This window comes from Anarrhichthys ocellatus, unplaced genomic scaffold (assembly GCF_004355925.1).
Source record: "Anarrhichthys ocellatus isolate YVR2014 unplaced genomic scaffold, GSC_Weel_1.0 scaffold30, whole genome shotgun sequence".
Classification (NCBI taxonomy): Eukaryota; Metazoa; Chordata; class Actinopteri; order Perciformes; family Anarhichadidae; genus Anarrhichthys; species Anarrhichthys ocellatus.
Genome location: NW_022280060.1, coordinates 977,177 through 998,781, shown reverse-complemented (window position 1 = coordinate 998,781; position 21,605 = coordinate 977,177). Strand labels below are relative to the sequence as shown.

At 39.6% G+C, this 21,605-nt stretch overlaps 1 protein-coding gene across 1 annotated transcript in view; it reads right to left on the bottom strand.

The window, feature by feature from the left end:
- Positions 1-755: 755 nt before the first annotated feature.
- The window catches only part of usp13 (ubiquitin specific peptidase 13), a 33,279-nt gene continuing 12,429 nt past the window's right edge, over positions 756-21,605 (bottom strand). The window contains exons 4-20 of the mRNA XM_031863858.1: positions 21,372-21,554; positions 20,919-21,103; positions 20,345-20,442; positions 20,058-20,248; positions 19,515-19,586; positions 17,786-17,879; positions 15,357-15,482; positions 13,649-13,802; positions 12,997-13,171; positions 12,750-12,838; positions 12,027-12,149; positions 9,474-9,497; positions 8,925-9,068; positions 6,797-6,966; positions 4,907-5,096; positions 4,296-4,380; positions 756-3,926 (exon numbers count right to left, since the gene is read on the bottom strand). Of these exons, the coding sequence (XP_031719718.1) occupies positions 3,830-3,926; positions 4,296-4,380; positions 4,907-5,096; positions 6,797-6,966; positions 8,925-9,068; positions 9,474-9,497; positions 12,027-12,149; positions 12,750-12,838; positions 12,997-13,171; positions 13,649-13,802; positions 15,357-15,482; positions 17,786-17,879; positions 19,515-19,586; positions 20,058-20,248; positions 20,345-20,442; positions 20,919-21,103; positions 21,372-21,554 (2,200 nt within the window). The 3' untranslated portion in view covers positions 756-3,829. The remainder of the gene's footprint in view (positions 3,927-4,295; positions 4,381-4,906; positions 5,097-6,796; positions 6,967-8,924; positions 9,069-9,473; positions 9,498-12,026; positions 12,150-12,749; positions 12,839-12,996; positions 13,172-13,648; positions 13,803-15,356; positions 15,483-17,785; positions 17,880-19,514; positions 19,587-20,057; positions 20,249-20,344; positions 20,443-20,918; positions 21,104-21,371; positions 21,555-21,605) is intronic.

The following is a 21,605-nucleotide window of genomic DNA, read 5'->3' as shown; positions in this document are numbered from 1 at the left end:
AAGTGACTGTAAACTATAAATAGTTATTTCATTGATATCATATGTTACATACTGTAACACATTACAGCTTCATTAGTTCTGGTTACACATGTAAACGGAACAAAACATGATATTAATATGTTCAGTGCTACGTTTACATAGCTTTGCTCTTAATGCTTTACATTTGGAGACCAGAGGAGTTAAAAATTACATAAATAAATAGGGCATTTTTAAATAAGTAAACATATTGATCATGAATAAAGACATATTTAACCATTAAATAATGTGTTCAGAAACTCATTTTATTATAATGCATTTTCCCAATAGTGTATTACAGGTTTACAGTAGTAATTATATTTTATTGTATTTTATTGTGCTGTGCGATTGGCTGTCCGCTCTCGCACTATAAAATCTTATTAGCGGCATCATTGGTTGGGGTTCATAAAGGTTATCAGTACATGTGTACATTTGTTTCTTCACTCCTTTAATTCAACATGTGTACAGAGGCAGTTTGTTCTGGTTTATTTAATCGATGAATCAGACATGTATGAATAAAATGATATTTTGATGAATGAACTTAGAAATTATATACTTTATATACAGTATGAATTACTTATTGAAACATCTACTATAATGCATATTACTCTCCCTGTATAATCACAAGGAAAGCATTAGCACCTTTAAAACATACCATATGAAAGTAATCTTTTTAAATAAACTGTTGTTATATATTCTATGCTTTTGTGTCTTTATTTTCTAAAAGAAAACACTTGTACTGCAGCTTCTTGTTTATTCTTAAAGAGGCCAAGTCTCAACAAAGGTGTAGTTTATTAAATTATCCAAACATTGTAAGTAAACAGTGCCAGTGAGTATACGGGCATGACTCTATTCACGTACACATAAGCCGCATTTGGATAAAAGCATACATTACAAAAGTCAACTTAAAATAATCCCTTCAGGAAATCTATGTAATGAAAGCTACAGAATTGGCACAAACTTGTTTGCAAAAAAAGGCAACGGAGTAAAAACAAGTGAAGAACCTTTTTTTTGACATTTAGTTAAATGAAAAAAGAGAATACAACTCACAAAAGTACACTTGTACAATCCAAATGACTAAATGTCAACATCTAGTGCACATGCTGACAGTGAATAAGCCTTTTTGTGACAAACTGAACCCTTTTAATTTTAAAAGAATGGAAGAGACCGAGCTGGAGGGAAAGCTGAAGCAAAAAGACAAAATACAAAAAACGATAACACGGTCAGGAAGATGTGTGTGGTGGTGGTGGGGGGTGGGGGGGGGGGGTCACAAAAGCTGCAGGGAAATAAAATTAATTGCACAGAATATCTGAGGACAACTACGTTACCCATCTACTGATGATGAAGAACAGAGACGCTGATTACAGACCAGGTTTTGACAGGATACGTTTGGTTTCCGACAAGAATAAAATGACTGTTTTTAGGAAGAACGGCAGAAACACAAGACTTGCATAGAGAGATCGCATAGAATTCCCCGCTGCATAGACAAGGAGCACTGCAGCAGCTGATCAAGTATCTGATGAAGTTAAGAGGACAATATATAATAAAACCAAAGTTCTGCTCATGACAGTGTTGTTAAAGGGGAGCACCGCTGAAATACGGATTTACTCTGTAAAATGATCTATCTCTAGGCTTCGGTGATGTTTTTTTTGTCTGTAAAGATATTAACCCTCAAGGAAAGACATTCCTATTTACAAGCATAACCTGAGATCGTTGAAAGACATTTTTCGTATTCCTTCACTATCTTCCAGTTTCTGATATTTATCAAATATGTCTCCTTTTGTTTCTTTCCACCCTCTTGGGAAATGTCGGTTTATCATCAAAGAATTATACTCTTCTTGAATATAAGAAGAAATTACTCAAAAATTGAAATCTTAAAAGAAAAATTAGCCAATTTTTGCATTCATTTAACTTTCACATCTTACTCTGTGAATTAAGGATCCATTTCGACCAAACCAAAGTAACTGGTTGTTGAAACAGTGGAAAGACTTACCAAGACGTGTTTGGTTTTTTCTGTCCAATTTGAATGACGTGCGTTTTACGATGAGCTATACAGGCAGGTAAGCCCGTTTTAGTTTGATGTGAGAGAGAAACTGGAATTCAGAAGGTGTACAGTTGTATTTTACGGTTTAACAGCTTTCTCTGTCAATATAGCACGCAATAGGGAACATATTTCTTCAGTGGGCTACAACCACCATCAGCAATGATTGGACATCCACATAAAAAGGTGGCACACGTTACCTTTAAGAAGGCACAGAATGCTTTAACGTTCGAAAAGCATTTTCAGCAGAACTTCCCTTTAATTCCAATTCCAGGTCACCAAACATGAATTGAGTGTTTGTGCCACTGAAAAAATACCAACACTTTGTAATATTACTCTGCCCCTTTGAGATGCAACAGATAAAACAAGATTCAGTCAGAGGCTGCAAATTCACTTCTATCTGACAACCAGCCACATGATGTCTACGTTGAATCTTTCCATGAGGTTACTTATAGTGACGAAACTGCAAAGGGCCAGTCCTACTGTGGTTTCAGAGTATTAAAGCTGAGCAGGAGGCTTTGGTTGTTGTGAGCACCACGAAGTCATACATTCAGTACTGCACCACATCTGTTAGCACAAGAGATACCGGTCAGCGAACAGCTTTTACCTTACAGTAGGTTCAGGAGATTTGGTTGTAGTTGCATAAATTGCTTGAGACGTGGAAACAGTTCAGATGCATAAATGGATTAACTGACCTGTAAAAAGTGGCAACAGGTGAAGAAAAAAACATTTATTTTAACTTTTGGGTCACAGTCTGAATCTGTCAAGAGTGATAAAGGAACTGAACTGGACCAGCTGCAGCTGAGAGTTAAAGTTTTGCCTACTATGAAAATATCTTATTTGGGCAAACGTAATTAAGGAAAGAAGCTCACTGCACTTATGATTTGATAACGATCCTTGAATAAGTACAGCTTTGCTTGTATTAGACATCAATTATATGCAATCCTGCCATTGGCCACTTCGAGGATTTACAGGTTCAGCAGTTCTGAAGTTGAAATTCAAGAGATCACATTCAATTGCTTACAGCTGGAGAATAAAAAAACTCCATCAGCTGCAAAATATGACTTGTTTTAGTCAAAAAGTGCTTTCAGGGAAGGAAAATACTTCTATCTTGAGCTCTCAGCCAGTTTACCTCAGATGGCTTCTCGTTAAAAAGGGACAAACTTGCATGTCGTCTCCAGGTAGAACTGGAGCAGGTCTGAGCCATTATTCAACCAGTAATGCTGTATTTTTAACTACAGTCTTGTTAACATCTGGTGCTGTTTTTTGTATTTAAAAGTAAAATGGAAAGCCACCAGCAGCAGTAACTTCTTGTTTGTTGTTGCCATTTCAGAGCATTTCAGGGCCGGCAGTGAAGCCATTTCAATATACATTTATAAAATGTACCACTTTGACAATACTGGCACAGAAGCAGAAGGCATAGAGGAGGAACAATGAGATTTGATATGTGACATTATTTTGAATACAGAAGTGGAAATTGCACACATCCCTCTGCACCTACACTGCCAAGAAAATGTCTTTTCTTAAACATAGATACTGAAACACACATTTAAAGCAGAACATAACACAAACGCACAAAAAGCACATTGCTTTCCCTTTCTGACCAGGGTTCCTGGTTGCTCCTGAATGACATCACGTTAAGGCGAGCAGCTGGTCTGAAAGGTTATTTCCATCGTTTCCAGTGCGGCTGTTGGTAAAGTTGTCTGCCAGTCTTCGGCGTGAAAGACTGCGGTTCTTTAAAAGGTTGCATGGTGGAGGGGCAGTAACTTTACTTTAACTGCTAGACAGTCGATGGTAAAAGTAGATGTAGCCCAAGTCTTTTGGAGGCCTTTCTGACAAACACACTTTGTGGTCGTTGTAGATCACCCACCTACAGGGGGGGAAAAAAGAACATTTGTGGGAAAGTACCTCGGGAAATGCTGTCAAAGTGTGAATTATTGCAAAACTAACTGTTATGAGAGGAAATGGGTCAGTTTATTCTTTCCACTCAGTCTAACAAAAATAGGCTGTCCCTGCAATTTTGAATAATTCATTTTCAGACTTCTGGTGGCAAAAACTTAATAAGAAAACCAATAATAATCTAACTTCTTTGGAAAATATATTTCCAGAGATGAAAACATATCAAGGTTAGACCACGAGAAAAGAGAGATTTTTGTGACTGGTGATAATCAATATGCTGTCAGTTCTGTCCCACAATGAACTGAATACATATAAAGAAGAGAAACTGTGTGCAACTCACCTTCCCTCCTTTTTGATGTGACAAACATAATGTCCAGACATTGTGGATGCTCCCATGTGACTGATGAAAGCAAAGAGCTCATAACCTGAAAAGGGAACACAAAATCAGACAACACAGCAGCGTTCCACAAATACTAAATATCTTAAACAAAACATTATTTTAGATAACCCGTTTGAATTAACAGCTTTAGTAGAAGGACATGTAAACACCAGGCTTTCATTTCATACATACGAGCTTTGTATGCCTCCATGCTTCTGTGAATAGTAAAGACATTTTAAAACAATAAAAATGGTGAAAAGCCAGAACGTCTGCATTCCTATTTTCACCCACAATTTTGCTTTGTTTGAACTTCATTGGTATATAAATATGTAGATGTATTAATACGTTGTGCATATTTTCTTCGTGAGGAGCATTAAGAATAAAAAATCTCCTGAATCATGTTTTGTGCCTATTGTTGTGCCCTGCTGCACCACAGTACACTGCGTATCAGCGTCAGATATTTGTTGGAGCTTTGAAAGTACCTAATGTGAAATTAGAAAAATAGTAGAAGTCAACCTCTCATTACTTGATGAACTTCAGATAAGGATTAATAAGAAAATAAAGTCACTCACGTCCCGGTCCATCTTTGACCCGCGGACCCGACGCGTCTCTGTCTGGAGACAGCGTGGAGTCGCTGTGTGAGTTGGCGTTGGAGAAAGCGTTGTCATTTGGCTCTGTGTCCGCCATGTCCGAGAGAGCGTCGCTCTCCTCCTCCTCCGGATGGGTGAAGATCCAGTCGAGTGCTCGTTCGAGGTTATTGTTCTGAAAGCACGTTTTTTAAGTTTACAACATAAGTTCATTGTAATTCAAAACCAAAACGTCATTTGTCCATTTCAGATAGGTCAGTTTCTGAAAGAAACGTTTTTTGCCAGTAAAGAAAACCTTTACATTTGCTGTTTTGAACATGTGCTGTATGACGACGTCACCCTTTTCCTGGGAAAATCCTCTGCTGCACAGAAAATGATGCATAATATGACTGAAGCGGGCACTTTCTTTTCATAAATACTAGTTGTAACAGGAAATATTGGCACATAGAAGATATATAATACATATGAGGACAAAATCTGGACTGAGGATACGAAATGTCCATGTTCTATCTTTCTTAAACTCTCTTATTACTTTCCTGTTGTATCTTTAACTAGCTCCTTAAAAAAAAACTAAGCAATGCTGAACATGAGAAAGCATTTATTTGGGAGGTGGCAGCAGGTATCCATCTGTGCTAAATCCCCCCTGAGGATGTTTGCTTTTAATCCAAAATAGAGGTGCGATTCCTGGAGAATGTGTGTCTCGATTGGCTGATGAAGTCTTCTGCTTTTTTTTTTTTCCATCTCTCTCAGTCACGTCACTGAGGTTGAAAAAACGTTCCTCCTCCTAATTGTAGACTAATAATAAATCGGGCCATGAGACCCCTCTCTGCTTTACACCTACATCCCCCTCATGAGGAATATATGTTCTTTTTTTCCACTTCAACAACATCATGGATGGCAGGGAGTTTGGTGGTATTGGGGATGATAAACAATGAAGCCTGGTGTCTATTTTTGTGCTTTAATAACTGTCTGCTGTGCTATTTTTGCTGAGGGGGCAGTTTGAAATATGAAACATGAAATGTGGGAATCGGGGCCCATTTCAAAAGAAAAGATAATTAATTTGCTGCAGCTGCATTCCCTTTGATTCACACACACAAAACAAATCAATTCTTTTGTACTTTGCCTTTTAAATTCATTTGTAAGATTTGATGATAAAATGGCTCGACATGTCTTTGAGGCAGATCCTGTTAAGGCTGCATTAGTGTCCATATGCTGCTGGGACTGTTTGTAAACACCATGTAGAGAAGACATTTTTAGTCACCCTGACATGTTAAGACCTATTACATTTGCAGTCTGTAAAGCAAACAAGTAGGGCAGCCAAGCCCATTCATGAGTGACAGAGCTTGGTTTTCATCATCGTGCCCTCTCTTTGCCAACTTCCTGCTTTGTCATGAACTTTTCTTTTCATTGACCAGGACACTCTTCCTTTCTCTGTGGTGTCAGGCGGTCATTGATGTGTTGTTCTTGCACTTCCTCAGATGTATTTTTTTCCTTCCATGTAACTCTTTATTGTCTCTGTGAGTGTGTCATGGTGACCATCACTGCACACACTAGCTACCCTTCCTTTTCTGCTCATTCAAAACAAATCACTGTTCCCACAATACAGCAGCAGAGGATTTTGCTCACTATTAGACCCAAAGTATTAGCAACAACAAATGTAGAAACTCATTAACTGGGGTGGATTAACAATAAACAACCTACTGTATATAACAAATGTTGGAGATTAAGACTCATTTGAATTAGCAAGCAGAAACAAATAATTTGAAGGAAAAAAAATGCGTGGAAAAGAAGTCTAGCTGCCAGCTAATGAGAAAAAAAAGTTATTCATTATTATTGCAAAGTGTGAACATGAACATGAGTGGGCAGAAGACTGACCGTGGCTTTGAGTGCCTGGATGCTGTGAGCACGGGGGAAGCCCATTGAAGTGAGGATGGCGATGCTCTCCTCAGGGGGTGAGTTGCCCAGCGGGGTGGTGCCCATGGGGCTGTCGCTGGTGGAGGGACCAGGATCCATCACAGAGGGCAGAGTGAGAGGTTCTGCAAAGTCTGAGAAAAGAGGGAGGGAGAGAATAATAATAATGAGATGCTGCAGCCCTCCATTTATATTCAACCCAATCTATGAATATATTCATGTTGGCGGTCAAAGTTAGCAGATTCGAGACATATATTTGCTGTTGTGGCAACAAAAGTTATACTTTGAACACCGAGTACAAAGGAGTAGTTTCATAAAGAAGGTAGTGCTATTGCTGTCTTTTTAAACAAGTAAAACATTTATTTTTAACATTACATTTTTTTTGGCAAGATCATGAATCAATATATCTGATTATGGGTGATAAAACATCCGGAAGGGTGAAACACAGATCTCTGATGTAACTACTGTCCAGAAGAATGCATAAAGGAGGAACTTTGCATAAATCTAAATCAATTCAGGAAACATCCTCTGCATCTGAACACTGGAAACTATTTATAAACATTCATAACCTCTGCATGAAAAGTGAACTTTAATGCTTTGTGCACTTTCACCGGATTCAAGTGAAAGTGAAGTGACCCTCAGTCCGGGAACAAGGACACTCCTGCTGTAATCACTCGACAGTTGGTCAAAAACAGAGCTTTCATCACCGCCCTTGCCATAAATGAAAATACAGTATGTACCACTTATCTCCCACTCCTGTGTCTATCTCAGCCTCCTTGTCGCGCGTCCTTTTGATTACCCATAATGCGGTTGTTTTTATGCGACAGGAAGAAGACTGTCTTGCAGTCAGAGAAATTAAAGACAAAACTGAACAGCTCATGTTTGCACGTTAACCAATTTAGCAAAGTTTCACTTATCATTCAACTTCTAACACAAACTTTGTTTCGATCTGTTTAGATCTCATCACAGCCTTTATTAAAAACATTCATGAAGTTTACTGAACTCTGGTCCTGTTCAAAAAGGCTTAATTTCCTTTTCTACCAAATTCCCTGTAAAAATAATTACGATAAATAGGTGGAATAATTGAGTTGCCTTGCCTGCACTTGGAAATGAACCTCTTATAAGAAGGTGTCATTGTTGTGAATGCAGCACTCAGGGTTCCTCTCAGTCAAAAAGACACCCATCTAAAAATGATTAAGTGAAAAGTTTAGCTCTTAAAAAAAATAAGTCTAAGTGACGCTAATGGAAAAGTATTGAAACCAAACAAATGTGGAGGAGGAAGAGGTAGAAGCAACCTTTGTGCAGCAGGCAGGGACAGGCCATTCTACTGAGGTTATTGAGCCTGAATGCGGTGCTTTTTGCGGATGTATTAGGCCCATTTAAAAACCAACTGGCTGCTCTAATTTCCCTCCAATGTAGAGGCCCTTTACAGCCAACCAGGGAAATACATGTGACACGAGTCTCAGGGGACCGTCTCCACTGCTAAGAGGCTCTACGAGACACAAAGTCAGCGCCGACAAAGTTTCTGGTGAAGATATACACAAACACACACACATTGATTCACACCTGCAGTACACAAAGGGATGCAAAGTCTGACACTTGCATAAAACAACTTAACTGTAATGGAAGAACTGGAGATGTGATGTGTCACTTTGAATTACCTTTGTGCTCAAAAGGTCCCACACAAATAAACTTGCCTTGGCTTTGTGCACTTGCTGCAGAAATGTTTTTGACAGGTCTGCATAGGCATAGTCTTTTGCAGAAAAGACTCAGACTCAGCTTAATGAAATGGTTGGAGAACTATGTGTCTTTCAGTGCAGCCGCTGTTCTGATTATTTGTCACCAGTATTTTTGGAGTTACGGTTACTCCTTTAACCCTCAACACTCACTTAACACCCTCTTCCCCCACGCCCGATTTCTTGTCATCACTATTTTGACTTGACTATTTTTGATCATTGGACCCTTACCATGAATTTGGACATTACCTTTCATTCATTAATTAAATGATTGGACTTTTTTGAAGGCAAGGAGGCAAAATATTTTTGCAATATTTCATCACTGCATTCATTTGAATGCAGTGATGTTCCCTTACCAGGCTCCTCCATGTGGGCTATGATCCAGTTGAAGGCCATCTCTGGGCCCATGTTGCCTGTGTAGTAGACCGCCTTCCTACAGGCCTCCAGCGGAAAGCCCATCTCTGCCAGCTGCATGACCGCCGCCTCGTCTATTTCTGGAGCTGTGGACGCGACAGACCGACATCAATAACTAAAAACATAGCAGTTGCTGATTTTCAACACCACCGGTAACCAATTTAAACAACCAAACAGATCTGTGGTGGCTCTCTCTCTTTGGGCCTCATTAGACAAAGAGACCATGGGAGAATCAGCCCTGGGGACGTCTTTATTGAGGGATGATTTATCAAGGAGAAGAATGAGTCTGGCTAACAAGCAGAGCCACGTGAAAAAGTAAAGTTAGTTCGGAAGGAAAGAGCAGCTGCAGCACCTGCTCAAGTGTACATGGTCATAGCTTTAGCTACATAGCATTAATCATTGCTTGGTGCCCAAAATACATTTTCCATGGCTGTAAGTTTTTCACATAGATAGTATAACTGAGAACGGTTGAATAGAGATGAAATACTCACAGTCTATGGAGCCCATGGAGTTATCTGAAAGAGAAGAAACTTATTTTAGGTGACGGCACACAATGAGATCACACACTAGCACTGGTTTAGTGTATTTTGATTTTTGAGTACATTCACTTCCAAGCTAATTAATCTACAAATAATATCAAATAAGAGGATCTTCCAAAATGTTGGTTTGGTAAATAATAAGCTGCTGTAGATATTTCTGTATAATGGACATTGCTGAATCGGTGTTTTCCAAATTCAGTTTTAGTTGGTTGCAGTTTTAGTTTCATTAAATCCTGCTCACACAATTTCTCGTGTGCTTCCTCCCTCTCGTTCATATTTTTATTGACTTCAGAAAAACAAAACAGATCATGGTTCATTTTAAATACCCAGTGGGTATTTGAAATTGAAAAATGGCTGCTTTTGAGCAGCTTTTAATCATTTGTTTTGTGTTTTCGAAAAGAAAAATAGAATCACAAACAGCCATGATACATTTTTTCCTTCCATTTCCTTAATGGCCTGGAATAATTGAGTGAATTGGTGATACACCGACCAATGAGAAATAATGTGGTTCAAGCAGCAGACAGGAAAACACATTTGGGCTGTACTGTGTAATCAATAAGGAGCACTGAAGCCTTTTGGAGAGTAACCCGTGATTAATCACTGCTGAAGCCAGCTGGGGGATAGTGGGTCAGTGGTTCATTTGCAAAAACCCATCATTTAAAATCCATCAGAAAATGCATTGAAAACAGCACATCATTTCCAGATGTTTAACACAAATGGTTTTAACCTCTCTGTCTATCGGAAGAGAAGCTCTGATGGAAGTCAACGTGAGACGCAATAAAAGATTCAAATAACTCTACCAGCTCCAACTTACTACATCCAGACAACATTTACACAGTCTATGCACTGGTTTCACTGTGGGCCTCTCCGATAGCTGGATAGCTTCCTGCTGTCAGACGGAGATATGCCATGCTGCCTTAGCAAGGTAGTTTCAGCTCAAAGGACGATTTATGTGACGGTCTGAAGAGTTTTAAGTCGATGCGCTCTTCCAAGGAGCTAATTTCATGTGTTTGGAGGTCTGAGATAGCAGGTACAGGTTTCCTGAAATATTAAGGCACATTCAGACGAACGTGTTCAGTCTTCAGTTTTGTCCTTCGACTTTCCTGTCCTCACAAGCAGCGGGCTAAACGATTCTGTAAAGCTCTTAGAAAAAAACCCTCCCAGGTCTGTTGATGTGTGCTGCAAAGGCTGCTTGCTGATGTTACTGTGTCTTTGTACTGGGACCCTTTTTGTGTTTGGAGCTTGAGACGGAACAGAACACTCTGTGCTTCACGCCTGCTAAAATATTAAGGAGGACACTGATAACTTGATGTCGCTGAACTTTGCAAACAACTGAAGAAGGGATGGAGGAGTGAGAATCACAATCACAGAGGAGACAAAGAAAGAAAGAAAAGGAACTGAGGTTGTAGTTTTGGCCTTTAGGAAGAGAGGCAGACAAAAAGGCTCAAGTACACTGTATGTCATGCTGGAAATATCACTTAGCATCAAACAGTCTGATGCAACAAAGTTTCAAGAAAAGTAAAATAAAATACAGTTTGGGCCCAAAACGCACTCGGTGGCTTTCTATTCCCAGAGCCCAGGGAAGTGCATTACAAGGGGATCTTATAAAATCATTATAACTTATTAGGCTTAGCCACACTGTGAACACAACAACATTTCAGTAATTGATTGAGCATGCCTTTCCCTGGGATTCCATTCAATATGCCCTTAAGAGTAAACCTGGGTGGCTTTGAGCAGAACATCATATTAGAGACAATTTCACGGATCGTTTGTCTCTGTCACAAAAATCCCCTACATCTCCTGAAAAGGATGTTAGGTAGCAGCTTTGGAACAACATACATCTGAGTTAGTTCTCAAAGCAACACTGTATTCCACTTTACTGGGAACAATCTGATATACTGTATGCTGTCTCATATTAAAAGCGTTTTAATATTACAGAATATCTTTGGCAAGCCGGGCAACTTTTTTTTTTTTTTTTTTTTAATCTGGTGCTCGGAGAAAACAATGCCCTTTAAAATGAATAAAAGGACTGTGGAATTGAACATGAAGGGCCAAAAATGCCTCCAGTATTTAAGAGCGCTGTTTTACATTTGTTTTCCCCAAATAGTCACGCACGAATGCAAATATATCCCTGAAGGACACTGTAGGTGAGTCATGGCAGCTTATGACCAGGGGATCCTTCTCTGTGAATGCTGGGTTAGAAAAATGGAGCACTGTCTGATCTGAAAACAGTGGAATATATCTGAATATTTAAACCAAATGTTGGCACCAATGTTTATTTGCAAATATGCAATAGAAATGGAGAAAGAACAAAATGTCAGATTAAAAAGATCATTTACATAATCCTACTTGTAATGTAGTTGTCCCAACTGTATTGACATGTCTCTTAATGCATACGGCTGTATCTCGATGCATATATACACACACACACACACACACACACACACACACACACACACAAACACAAACACACACACACGTACATCAAATTGACTTTTTCAGTACCTCTGGTGTCTTCAGCTAGCACGATGGGAGGCAGGAGGTCAGGCAGCTCCTCTTCACTCGCCTGCAGCCCAGCAGCTCGCAGCCTGCTCAGATCCAGAAAGTCTGGAACATCAATGGCCAAGTCTATACAGGAATAAACACACATACAACTTCACTGAGAATTGACATTCATGGTGATCAGAGTGTTTGCTCCAAGTCTCCTGAAGCCGTGGTTCTAAAAGCTTCTTTTTTATCATTTTTAAATCTTTTCTCATAGCCCGCATTCATCAATTGTTCTTTTATCAATGGGTTAGTTTGATATTTTCTTTTAAATGTTGGCACTTTATCAGTTAGCACTTATTTTTGAACACCTCTCACAGATTTCACTGAGGAGTGAAAACATATCAAAGAAAAACTTGATCACAAAAGAAGTGAGGTTCCTGCTGTTTGTGTAAATGACACAATGGCCTTATCTAATTCGTGAAAACTGCACAGTTTAACAATTTAAACCCTTGATTTTGTTGGCAACGCGATAAGAGCACCCTGAGAGTTTCTGCAATTTAAGACACTCATTTGAATTTCGGAGTCAAAATTGTACAGTTTCACCTTGTGAATTGCTGTTTGATGGTGCCCTCTGCTGGACATCTACAGCACTACAAATACGTATAATAACTGAGTCACAACATTGGTGGAGGCCAGTAAAAGACAGTTTAAATCCCAGGGTGAAGGGTAACAGATAGTTACCTAGTTTCTTCGGCACCCAGTCAAACCCGAATGTGAATTTCTTGATCTGCAAAATCAGATACTCTGGGAAGGAGGCGAAACGGGAAGTTCTGCAAAGGGAAATAACAAGAAATGTTCAAGAAAATGGGATTTAAAAGAAAGGAAATACAATTTTAGGAATACAATATTAATACAGCTTTGATTTAAAGATGTAAGGTGATGAAAAAACACTGATTCAGGGCCCAAGAACAGGTGGATCTTTGCTTACTTCACTCCAGCTGACTTGGCCTGCAGCGCTGAGCTCCAGAAGTCGGGGACGTTATCCGGCTCTGTGAAGGCCTGCAGGCAGGCGGTGAAGGGGATCCGAGCTCTGACCGGCTCTGGAGGAGCCCGCATGTTCTCCTCAGCGTCCCTCCGCTTGGTCTCGTATGCCAGCAGCTCCTCTGGTAGAATGACAACAAACACAAACACTTTGAGCTGCACAAAACACCATAATATTCTGTATTTCAACATTTTGATTTGAGTAAAATCAAGGGCGATCGATACAAGTTGCATTTGAATATCAATAAATGGTTCAAGGTGTTCAAGATGGCTGCTGACAAAACATTGACAGCCTCTGCTTTCTTCTACAATGCATCAAACAAAGACTATCACCTTTACCACGGTCACATTTGTTTAAAGGAATAATACAAGAATATAACAAGTCACTTTAAGAGACAAAGATGTCCCCTCCTCACTCTGAACTACACAGCCTTCAGTCTAGCACACAAGGACCTTCTGTGCCCTTTCAGAGAAGAATCTGCTGATTCCCCAGCGGCTGGTGCCACCTTAGCCCAGCGTTGTGCAGCTGTATCGACCTGAGGCAGCTGTGGCTTCCTGCTGCAGCAGATCATTTTGTGTGTATGGGGGGCTCCTTTTACCTCGATTGGTGGCCGCCTCAAAGGGAGCTGGCAGCTGGATGCAGTAGTCCACCCGTTGAGAGTAACGAACCCGGCGTGTCTGGCAGCACTGAACTCGCTCCTCCACCAGGAAGCGGAAGACGTCGCTTGGATTCTCTGTGCCTGAGCTATTCCTCTGTAAGACAACGACGTATATGGAGGATGAGAGGGTGAGACTGAATATCAGGAAAACTAGTCAATGAGAGTCGGCAGTTAGTTTGATAACAGACTTTTTGTTTAAATATTGAATAAAGAGTGTCTTGGTATAAAGATTGTGACAAATACTTTTTGGAGTAAGATCTGAATATTTTAGAAATGAGTTCCAAGTCAAAAACAACACCGTCTGCTTAAGAGCTGTGCAGAAGCTTCACATGTACCATGAACATGTGAAGCTTCTGTGACACATGACAGCCTGAGGTTTCAAATGCAACTGCATCTATAAATCTATTCCTTGCTGTGGTCTATTACAGTCTCCTGGCATAACAACCCTACTGCTTGTTTGACCCACATCTCTTAATACAGTCATTTATTATGTAGACGACACTCTTTAATTTAGGATCCGCCTCAACTTACAGTACCCCTCCATAACTGAGTGTGTTACATCAATTCAGAATCACAGGTCCATTCATCTTTATCACTGAGCGGCTCTGTGTCTCCTCACTGCTTCTGAACAAGGGTCACTGAAGTTTACACTGTGTTTATTAGAAGACTGTGATGAAGGATAGCATCACGACTTAACACGCTGGTTTGCGCCGCAGCTTTTCTGCAGTCCAGCCCTTCTATTCTAAGAGGTAACAGAAATACACAAGTTATAATTTTACTCAGGTCGAGTATGCAGACTGACATAGACAGAGGGAAATGTTGCTGATGGTGGTTTTAGTCACACTAACTATGTCTGGATAACTAAATATGTGTCTAGTTCGCAGACAGCTGTAGAGGCAAGCAAGAGGAGTAGAGGAGGGTAAGACAGTAACGGCCTTTTTCGAATTAGAGCTGTAAGATTTCTACAGATTATGGGCCAAATATGTAGAAATGAGTGTCTTTGTAATTTTTGGTGGCATGTTGCTGAGGAAGTGTCGGGTCCGAGTCAGGGCATGCATCACGGCTGAGGCAGAATAGGAAGCATTATCTGGCCTCCCTGTGGAACAGATAGCACCGAGCTATCTATATCCAGTTTGAGAAAGACATGTCAGAGTACCCCATGTGTGCGTACCAACCAAAGAGACAGTGAGCTGTGTTTAGTCAAAAGCAGACCCTCCCCTCCCAATCAGCTGCCTGTCCATGTGTGTCACAGGTCAGATGTAACCCAGCCATTTTGTAAAAAAACAAATAATGTAGGAGAAAAAAAAGACAACAATTCTTTACCCCAATATTCAACCAAAACTAGGAATAAAAATGATTTTCATGTAACGCTTGAATGCTGAGCATATTAGGCAAATAATTCTGTTAACTCAAAAAATCGTGACTAAGTCTACACACAGCACAATGTTATTTATATTACATTTTTTTATAAACTCAACAGCTTCTAATAACTCAACACCTGCTCTGTAGGTATGACTGTTAATCTCATGATGTCACATACATACCAACGTGACCTGTCCACATAAACTACTGGCTGTGGTTCCTGCTAATACATAATCATTGTACATTTTGAATATTTTGACGTGCACAGAGGTTTGGCTTCACTCACCTCCACCAGGTTGATGACGTGCAGGAGGAACTCTTGGGCATCTTGCTGTCTGCTGGAGGAGAACTCTGGGTGTCCCCTGCTGACCAGGGCCTTCAACATTCGAGGAGAGACGCCTTTCTGCTGGTGCTGGAATGACAACATTTTGCGGGTCACATACACACACACACACACACTGACTGCATGACCACTCACCTGTCTCAGAGATGAGTATCAGACCACACAGCAGAGCAGACCAGTAGTGAATATTAGAGATATACAGTGAAAGCATCTTGGTGTGGCCTGCCAGTACCAGGCTCTGTACCAGGAGAATTACCGGTGAATCCAATACAAAGCACGGTGTGACATATAAGCATTTATAGCTTCAGTAAAGACACTTGCTTTTATATCATGTGAAGGGTTTTGAATCTGTAAAATAGCATATTGACATACCATAATACTGATTTTAGTGGTATTGGCTGTGACTCAAGGTTAGAAAAGTGATGCAGAAAAGGTACAGCATCAACAATGAAAAACTGAGTACCTAGAACAACTAGCTAGCTGGCTCGATTGTCAGAGAGTGAAAACATTTGCGTACCTTTAAAGAGCATGAATTAGCTAGCGTTAACAGATTTGCTTTTCGTTTGTGTTATACACACAAAAGTCGAAGCGTAAAACCAACAATTTTTGACAGGCAACAGTGGGGGAAGTATTCAGAAAACTTACTCCATTGTAAAAATACACAAGTAAGAGTATTTAAAATCATAATCAAGTTAAACTACAAAAGTATTAGCATTAAAATATACTACTCATACAGAATTTCGCCCCTTTTTAGATTCATATAATTATATTAATTGTAATTAGTGATGCATTAATGTGTTCATCACTTTCATGTTGTAAACTTAGCTGGTAACGGTGGGACTAACGTTGATTCTAATTACTATATTTACTGTTGGGTACTTTAACCTATAATGAAATATCATTAATTAGTTGATTTAGATTTATTAATAATCTAAGTAGTAACTAAAGTTATCAGATAAATAGGGCTGCCCTCTCTTAGTCGATTGGTCAACTAATAGGTTGCTTTGCTCGTAGTCAACTAAGATTTCTGAATTCGAATAGTCTTTTTTTTTAAATGTTTTTTCATGAGTGACTTATTTCCAAGAACTTATGAGCACATCTCTGGTAAACACGAGATTAAAAGTGGTGCTTCTGTGTGATTCTTCGTGGAGAAACTTTTTACAGATCTGTCGATTAAATCAACTATTTGATTAGTTGACAAAAATCATGTTAGTCGAGAAAAAAAGTTGAATATTTGCCTCCAATATATGGTGGAGTAGAAGTATTACGTGTGTAAAATAGAGATACTCAGGTAAATTACAATTAGGCTCCCTAAAAATTGTAGTAGTAGCCTACAATACTTAAGTGAATGTGCTTAATCCATCAGCACTGCCAGGCCAAGCTACCCTCCTACAAGGCAAGCTACATAATATTCATAATTAATTAATTATAAATATATCTAATGTGGACACATGCCTACATCACCCTGCCACACTATGTGGGCCCACTTCTAGCCACACTAAAGGAATCCATGGCGTACAAGTGTTTGCCAGGGGAGTAAACTTAAAAAGTAATTTTAATGAGAATATATAATTGCAATGGGTAATACTTCCTTAATACAGACTGACCACAGCATGCCAACTGAAGCCCCTTCACAGCTGTCAATATGTATCCAAACCTGACCCCACCATCACATGTGTAGGAAGTGCAGGATCACAGCGCGGCCCTATCAATTACTGCCCGGGGCTTACAGACCAAGTGCTGGGCCCCATTATGCTTTAATGCTTTCCTGGCAGCCGTGCACTAAGTGGTTGAAAAGGCAATTATTTCACATCATGTGCATTTAATTTGTGAAGCATAACACACAAAGAAATACCCATATAAATCAATTAAAGAAGGAATTGAGAGATTGCATGAAGCACAGGACGGACGTTAACTAATATTTGTGACAACATTAAGCAGCAGCGTGGGGAATTAACAACAAAACACATTATTAGAGCTGTGCCTGGAGCAGCGTTCATAAACAATTTGAGTTGCACATGTGGGACTGCAGCCAACAGCTATTTTCAGACTAAAGAAAAAAAAAAGGTCACAAGAAAACTTGAACATGTATCTAAAAATCACATCTTCCTTTTGTTTCGATCCACATCTCTCTAGCTGTCGCAATTAGGAAAAGAAAAAAAAAAAAAAAAGCTCAGGTGTTAATAACACAGATACACTTCTTAATGAAAAGCTGCTTCATGTTTAAACTGGGAAGACGTCAAACTGACAGACTGACACTCCTAACAGTTTGGACATTACATGAAAAAGACTCACTTTGCTGCCACTCAGTATTAACATGCTTCCGTCGGTTATGGACCCAGTTCGGGAGCTGGACATACCCAGTTTAATACCTTGTTTTCTTCTTTCATCACCTGTTCAATGAGCTCAGATTTCATGGGTGGTTTGGAGTGCTGGCCTGAGAGCAGACCGTGTCCCAGTTTAGCCCTGCCGGACAAAAACAAAAGGCATAAACATTATAGCGAGTCTTTTAGTATAGTTTGGGTGATTTCTTGGATAACACACCATGAGCGAAGTGTGCACATGTGTCTTTACTCGTGGGAGAAAAACATTTCAAAACCTTCAGATAACACACCTGATTTGTAGTCTGCTGACAATAAGCTGACAATAAGTTAAACTCAGTAACAAACCTTTCCGGAACATATCATTTTTCTGTTCTCTGTTTTTTCTTAAATCCTTTTGATTCAGAGACGCGGTATCTATATTCTAATTACAAACAGTATATTTTATAACTTAAATCTTTGTTTCTACTTCAGTCTATGTAGAAAAAGTATTTACAATTCACCGTACATCAACTGTGGGGGGTCATTTACTCAGCCTATTTACATACAGTCAGTTTCACTTTCGTCATAAGCTTATATTAAGATGAATGTAACTCTTGTTTTACAAATATTAAAAACTATGAAAGTGAAATAGGCAAAATATCTCAAGCAGTGTATCTGAGCATTGACTTGATTTCATCTGTAATATCCTCCCAAAGCTGAAACAACGAATACACACACACACACACACACACACACACACACACAGGAGTCTATATATATATGTTTTACATTAAATATAATGAATGTACATGCCTTGCATCATATTGATTTAAGATATCGCTCTTAATAAACAGTATCTAGAAAGCTTAACTGAGATAGGCCCTTTATGCACAGCATGCCCCAAGATGTATTAAACAAAAAAATATATAAGACTAATCTAAAACAGTAAGAAAAGGCATCAATTAAAACAATTATTGTTTTCCAAATAATGATCAGACCATTGTGAAAAAAACATCTATTTCACAATTATAGCAAGAATTGATTGCTAGTGCCGGCTGAGACATCAATGTAGTTTTTAAGTCTAAATCTGGAAAGAATTTTCTGAATCTCTTTCTGTACTTTCTTGTTTATGCACAGTTGTATCATCTGTATTTGGTACAGGATACAGAGTAATATATTCATCTTATACAGGATACAGAGTAATATATTCATCTTATAGAGGATATTCCCACCAGCCCATGAAGATTCATTTAACACTCTGCCTTCAGTGCTTTTAAGAGATGGGTCATATTTAAGCAATCCGGGCCTGACGCATAGGAATGACAGATTTTCTTTCTGAATTACCCGATTTGTGCTGACAGGCTATCGAATACGAACAGAGACGGGTATAAACATGTTTATCTGGCAATGCGCCTCAGAACATTTGTTCAACACATTTGTTGCTTCACATATATCTTGATATCTATCCCCTGTCTGGCTAAGACTCTACTTACCTTTCATTCTGACCACAGCATCTGACTGACCTCTTGCAACACACTGGCTTACATGACACGTGTTTACCAGCACATGTGGGGGAAAAAGGCTTTCACCTGACAAAATATGTATTATTTATTCCGAGACAAGACTTGTCCCTCTTATAAAACTGCCTGAGTCATTTCAAGCATTTTAAGAACAAAGATACAAATTAGATTTTAAAACCTCAGACTTTTTTCAACCACAGAGACAGCCTGAGTTGGAAAACACCTTCACCTGTTTTGTGTATTCTAACACTGCATTATGCAACACTGAAATCACTTACATTTGAGTGGCGAAGTCCAGGCTGGGGTCAAGGGGAGAATAGTCAAATATCTTCTGAAGGTTACCCACATACCTAAAGATCAAAACACATGTCACACGCTCACCTCGGACGGAGCACAGACACGAGACGATTCCAAACACACAAAGTGGTGCTGAGACGACACTAAGACCAAGCATTACTCTGAATAACTCTGCATTTACCATCATACCTGATCCAGAACAAGACAATCAACAAACAAAAACATTATAGACTCAATGATTACATGCAAGCCAGCATTGCAAAAACTACTACAAAGGTGGGACATATCAGGTCCTTCACGTACAAGCTGTGACTGCAGTTTCTCTTTCTTGATGCCTTTTGTCAATGGTTCATATACTTTGTAAGAAATTGTAGTCATTTTATCCATCTACCATTTGGTTACAAATGGAGAATCGATTAGTGGATGACCCGCTCTACCTCCGGAGCAACAGTTGCCTGTTAATATAGATGATAACATACTGTGCAAAATAAATGACGTGTTTTCCCGTAAACCCCTGTACTCACATCCTCTGGAAGTCTGGGATGCTGAATAGGACCTGAATCACTGTGCCGAGGTAGCAGCTGTTGCCCAGGTTTTTGATGCCTGTGTAACCAGAACCAAACACCGCTTTCAGCTTCATGCCCGACTCCTGGATCACCTCCCATTCACTGACCCGCGGCCGGGAGTTATTGTCTGTGTGGTGACCGTTCTCTGTCTGCAGGGAGAGAGAGAGAGAAAGAGTGAAAGCTTCACCGGGGAAGCCTCACATTTGGTTTTTTTGTTTCGTTTGTTCACAGCTTAGACAACTTACTTTTTTCTGCATCTGTAGCATGTCAATTCCAAAGTGTGACAAGTGATCTGATATGTGAGGGTCCAACACGGCTTCCTCCTCCTCAAATGAGTAGACATCTAAGAGCAAAGGTTCAGATCAATCACTATGATGGGCTCGCTTTTTTGATCAGACTTCATACAAGCTTAACATGTTAATTAACATGTTCATTTCAAATTCCAGATTTCAGGAGGGCGAGTCCACCATACCCTGCTCCGAAATCTAACAAATGTATTAATCTCTGACACTGAAAATAATTTGCTTCAATAACAGATTTTGTTGCAGGGCTGTTGCCTTTGATTGCATTACATTGTACAAGTGTACCTGGTAAATCAGTGTATATCATCTTCAAATTATACCATTTAAACACAGTAGTATACAATAATAATTACTTTATTGTTTTGTTTCCTAAAAGTGTTACAAACATTATAAGAAACTTTACCAGAACTTCCTTTGCGTTAGTAAAACTAGAACAATTTAAAGGACACCGACTGAGTGACTGACTGACTAACTCCATGTAATAATTCTGCAGTTGAGATAATAAAGTGTCTCAGACCTGCTCCGTCTGGGGTGATGGTGTGCATTTTGACAGCCAGGGGGTATTTGGTCTCTTTGTAGTGCTCCAGTGCGTGGCCGTTGCCTCCGCTCCCATCAAAGAACCACTTCCCACAGAGCACTGCTCCATCTGTCAGGTTCAGCCACAGGTTCTCTCTCATCTCGCACTTCTGACACTTCCAGCCCCTGATGGCAAAGAAACAGCGACTCTTGTTGCGTTTATTTTTTATATCCTGCAGTCATGCAAAGACTCACTGAATGACTGCATTCTGCTCACAAGGAGGTGAAGAAGTGATCAGATTTACATTTGACTGTTAACAGACTGGATAGACGAGGCAAAATGCAGGAGATAACGAAGGTTGCGCAAATGAAACCATTGCTGTCAACCCAGAAATGTGAGGCCCACTTTATGAATGACACATTGGTGTATCAGTGTGGCTTGGTGCCTTCCTACCTGGGTGGGATCCTGACCCCATTATCCAGCTGTCTGAGACTTCTGGCATGTTTGGACACCTGGATCTCCTCCTCCCAGGATTCAAGCTCCTGCTTCTTGTAAGCTGACGGTGCATTGAGCACTGCATCGCAGGCAATGGTCACCTGGACGTCACAGGGAAAGGCAGAATGAACTTGTGGAAGTGATTCAGGTTATATATATATATATATATATATATATATATATATATATATA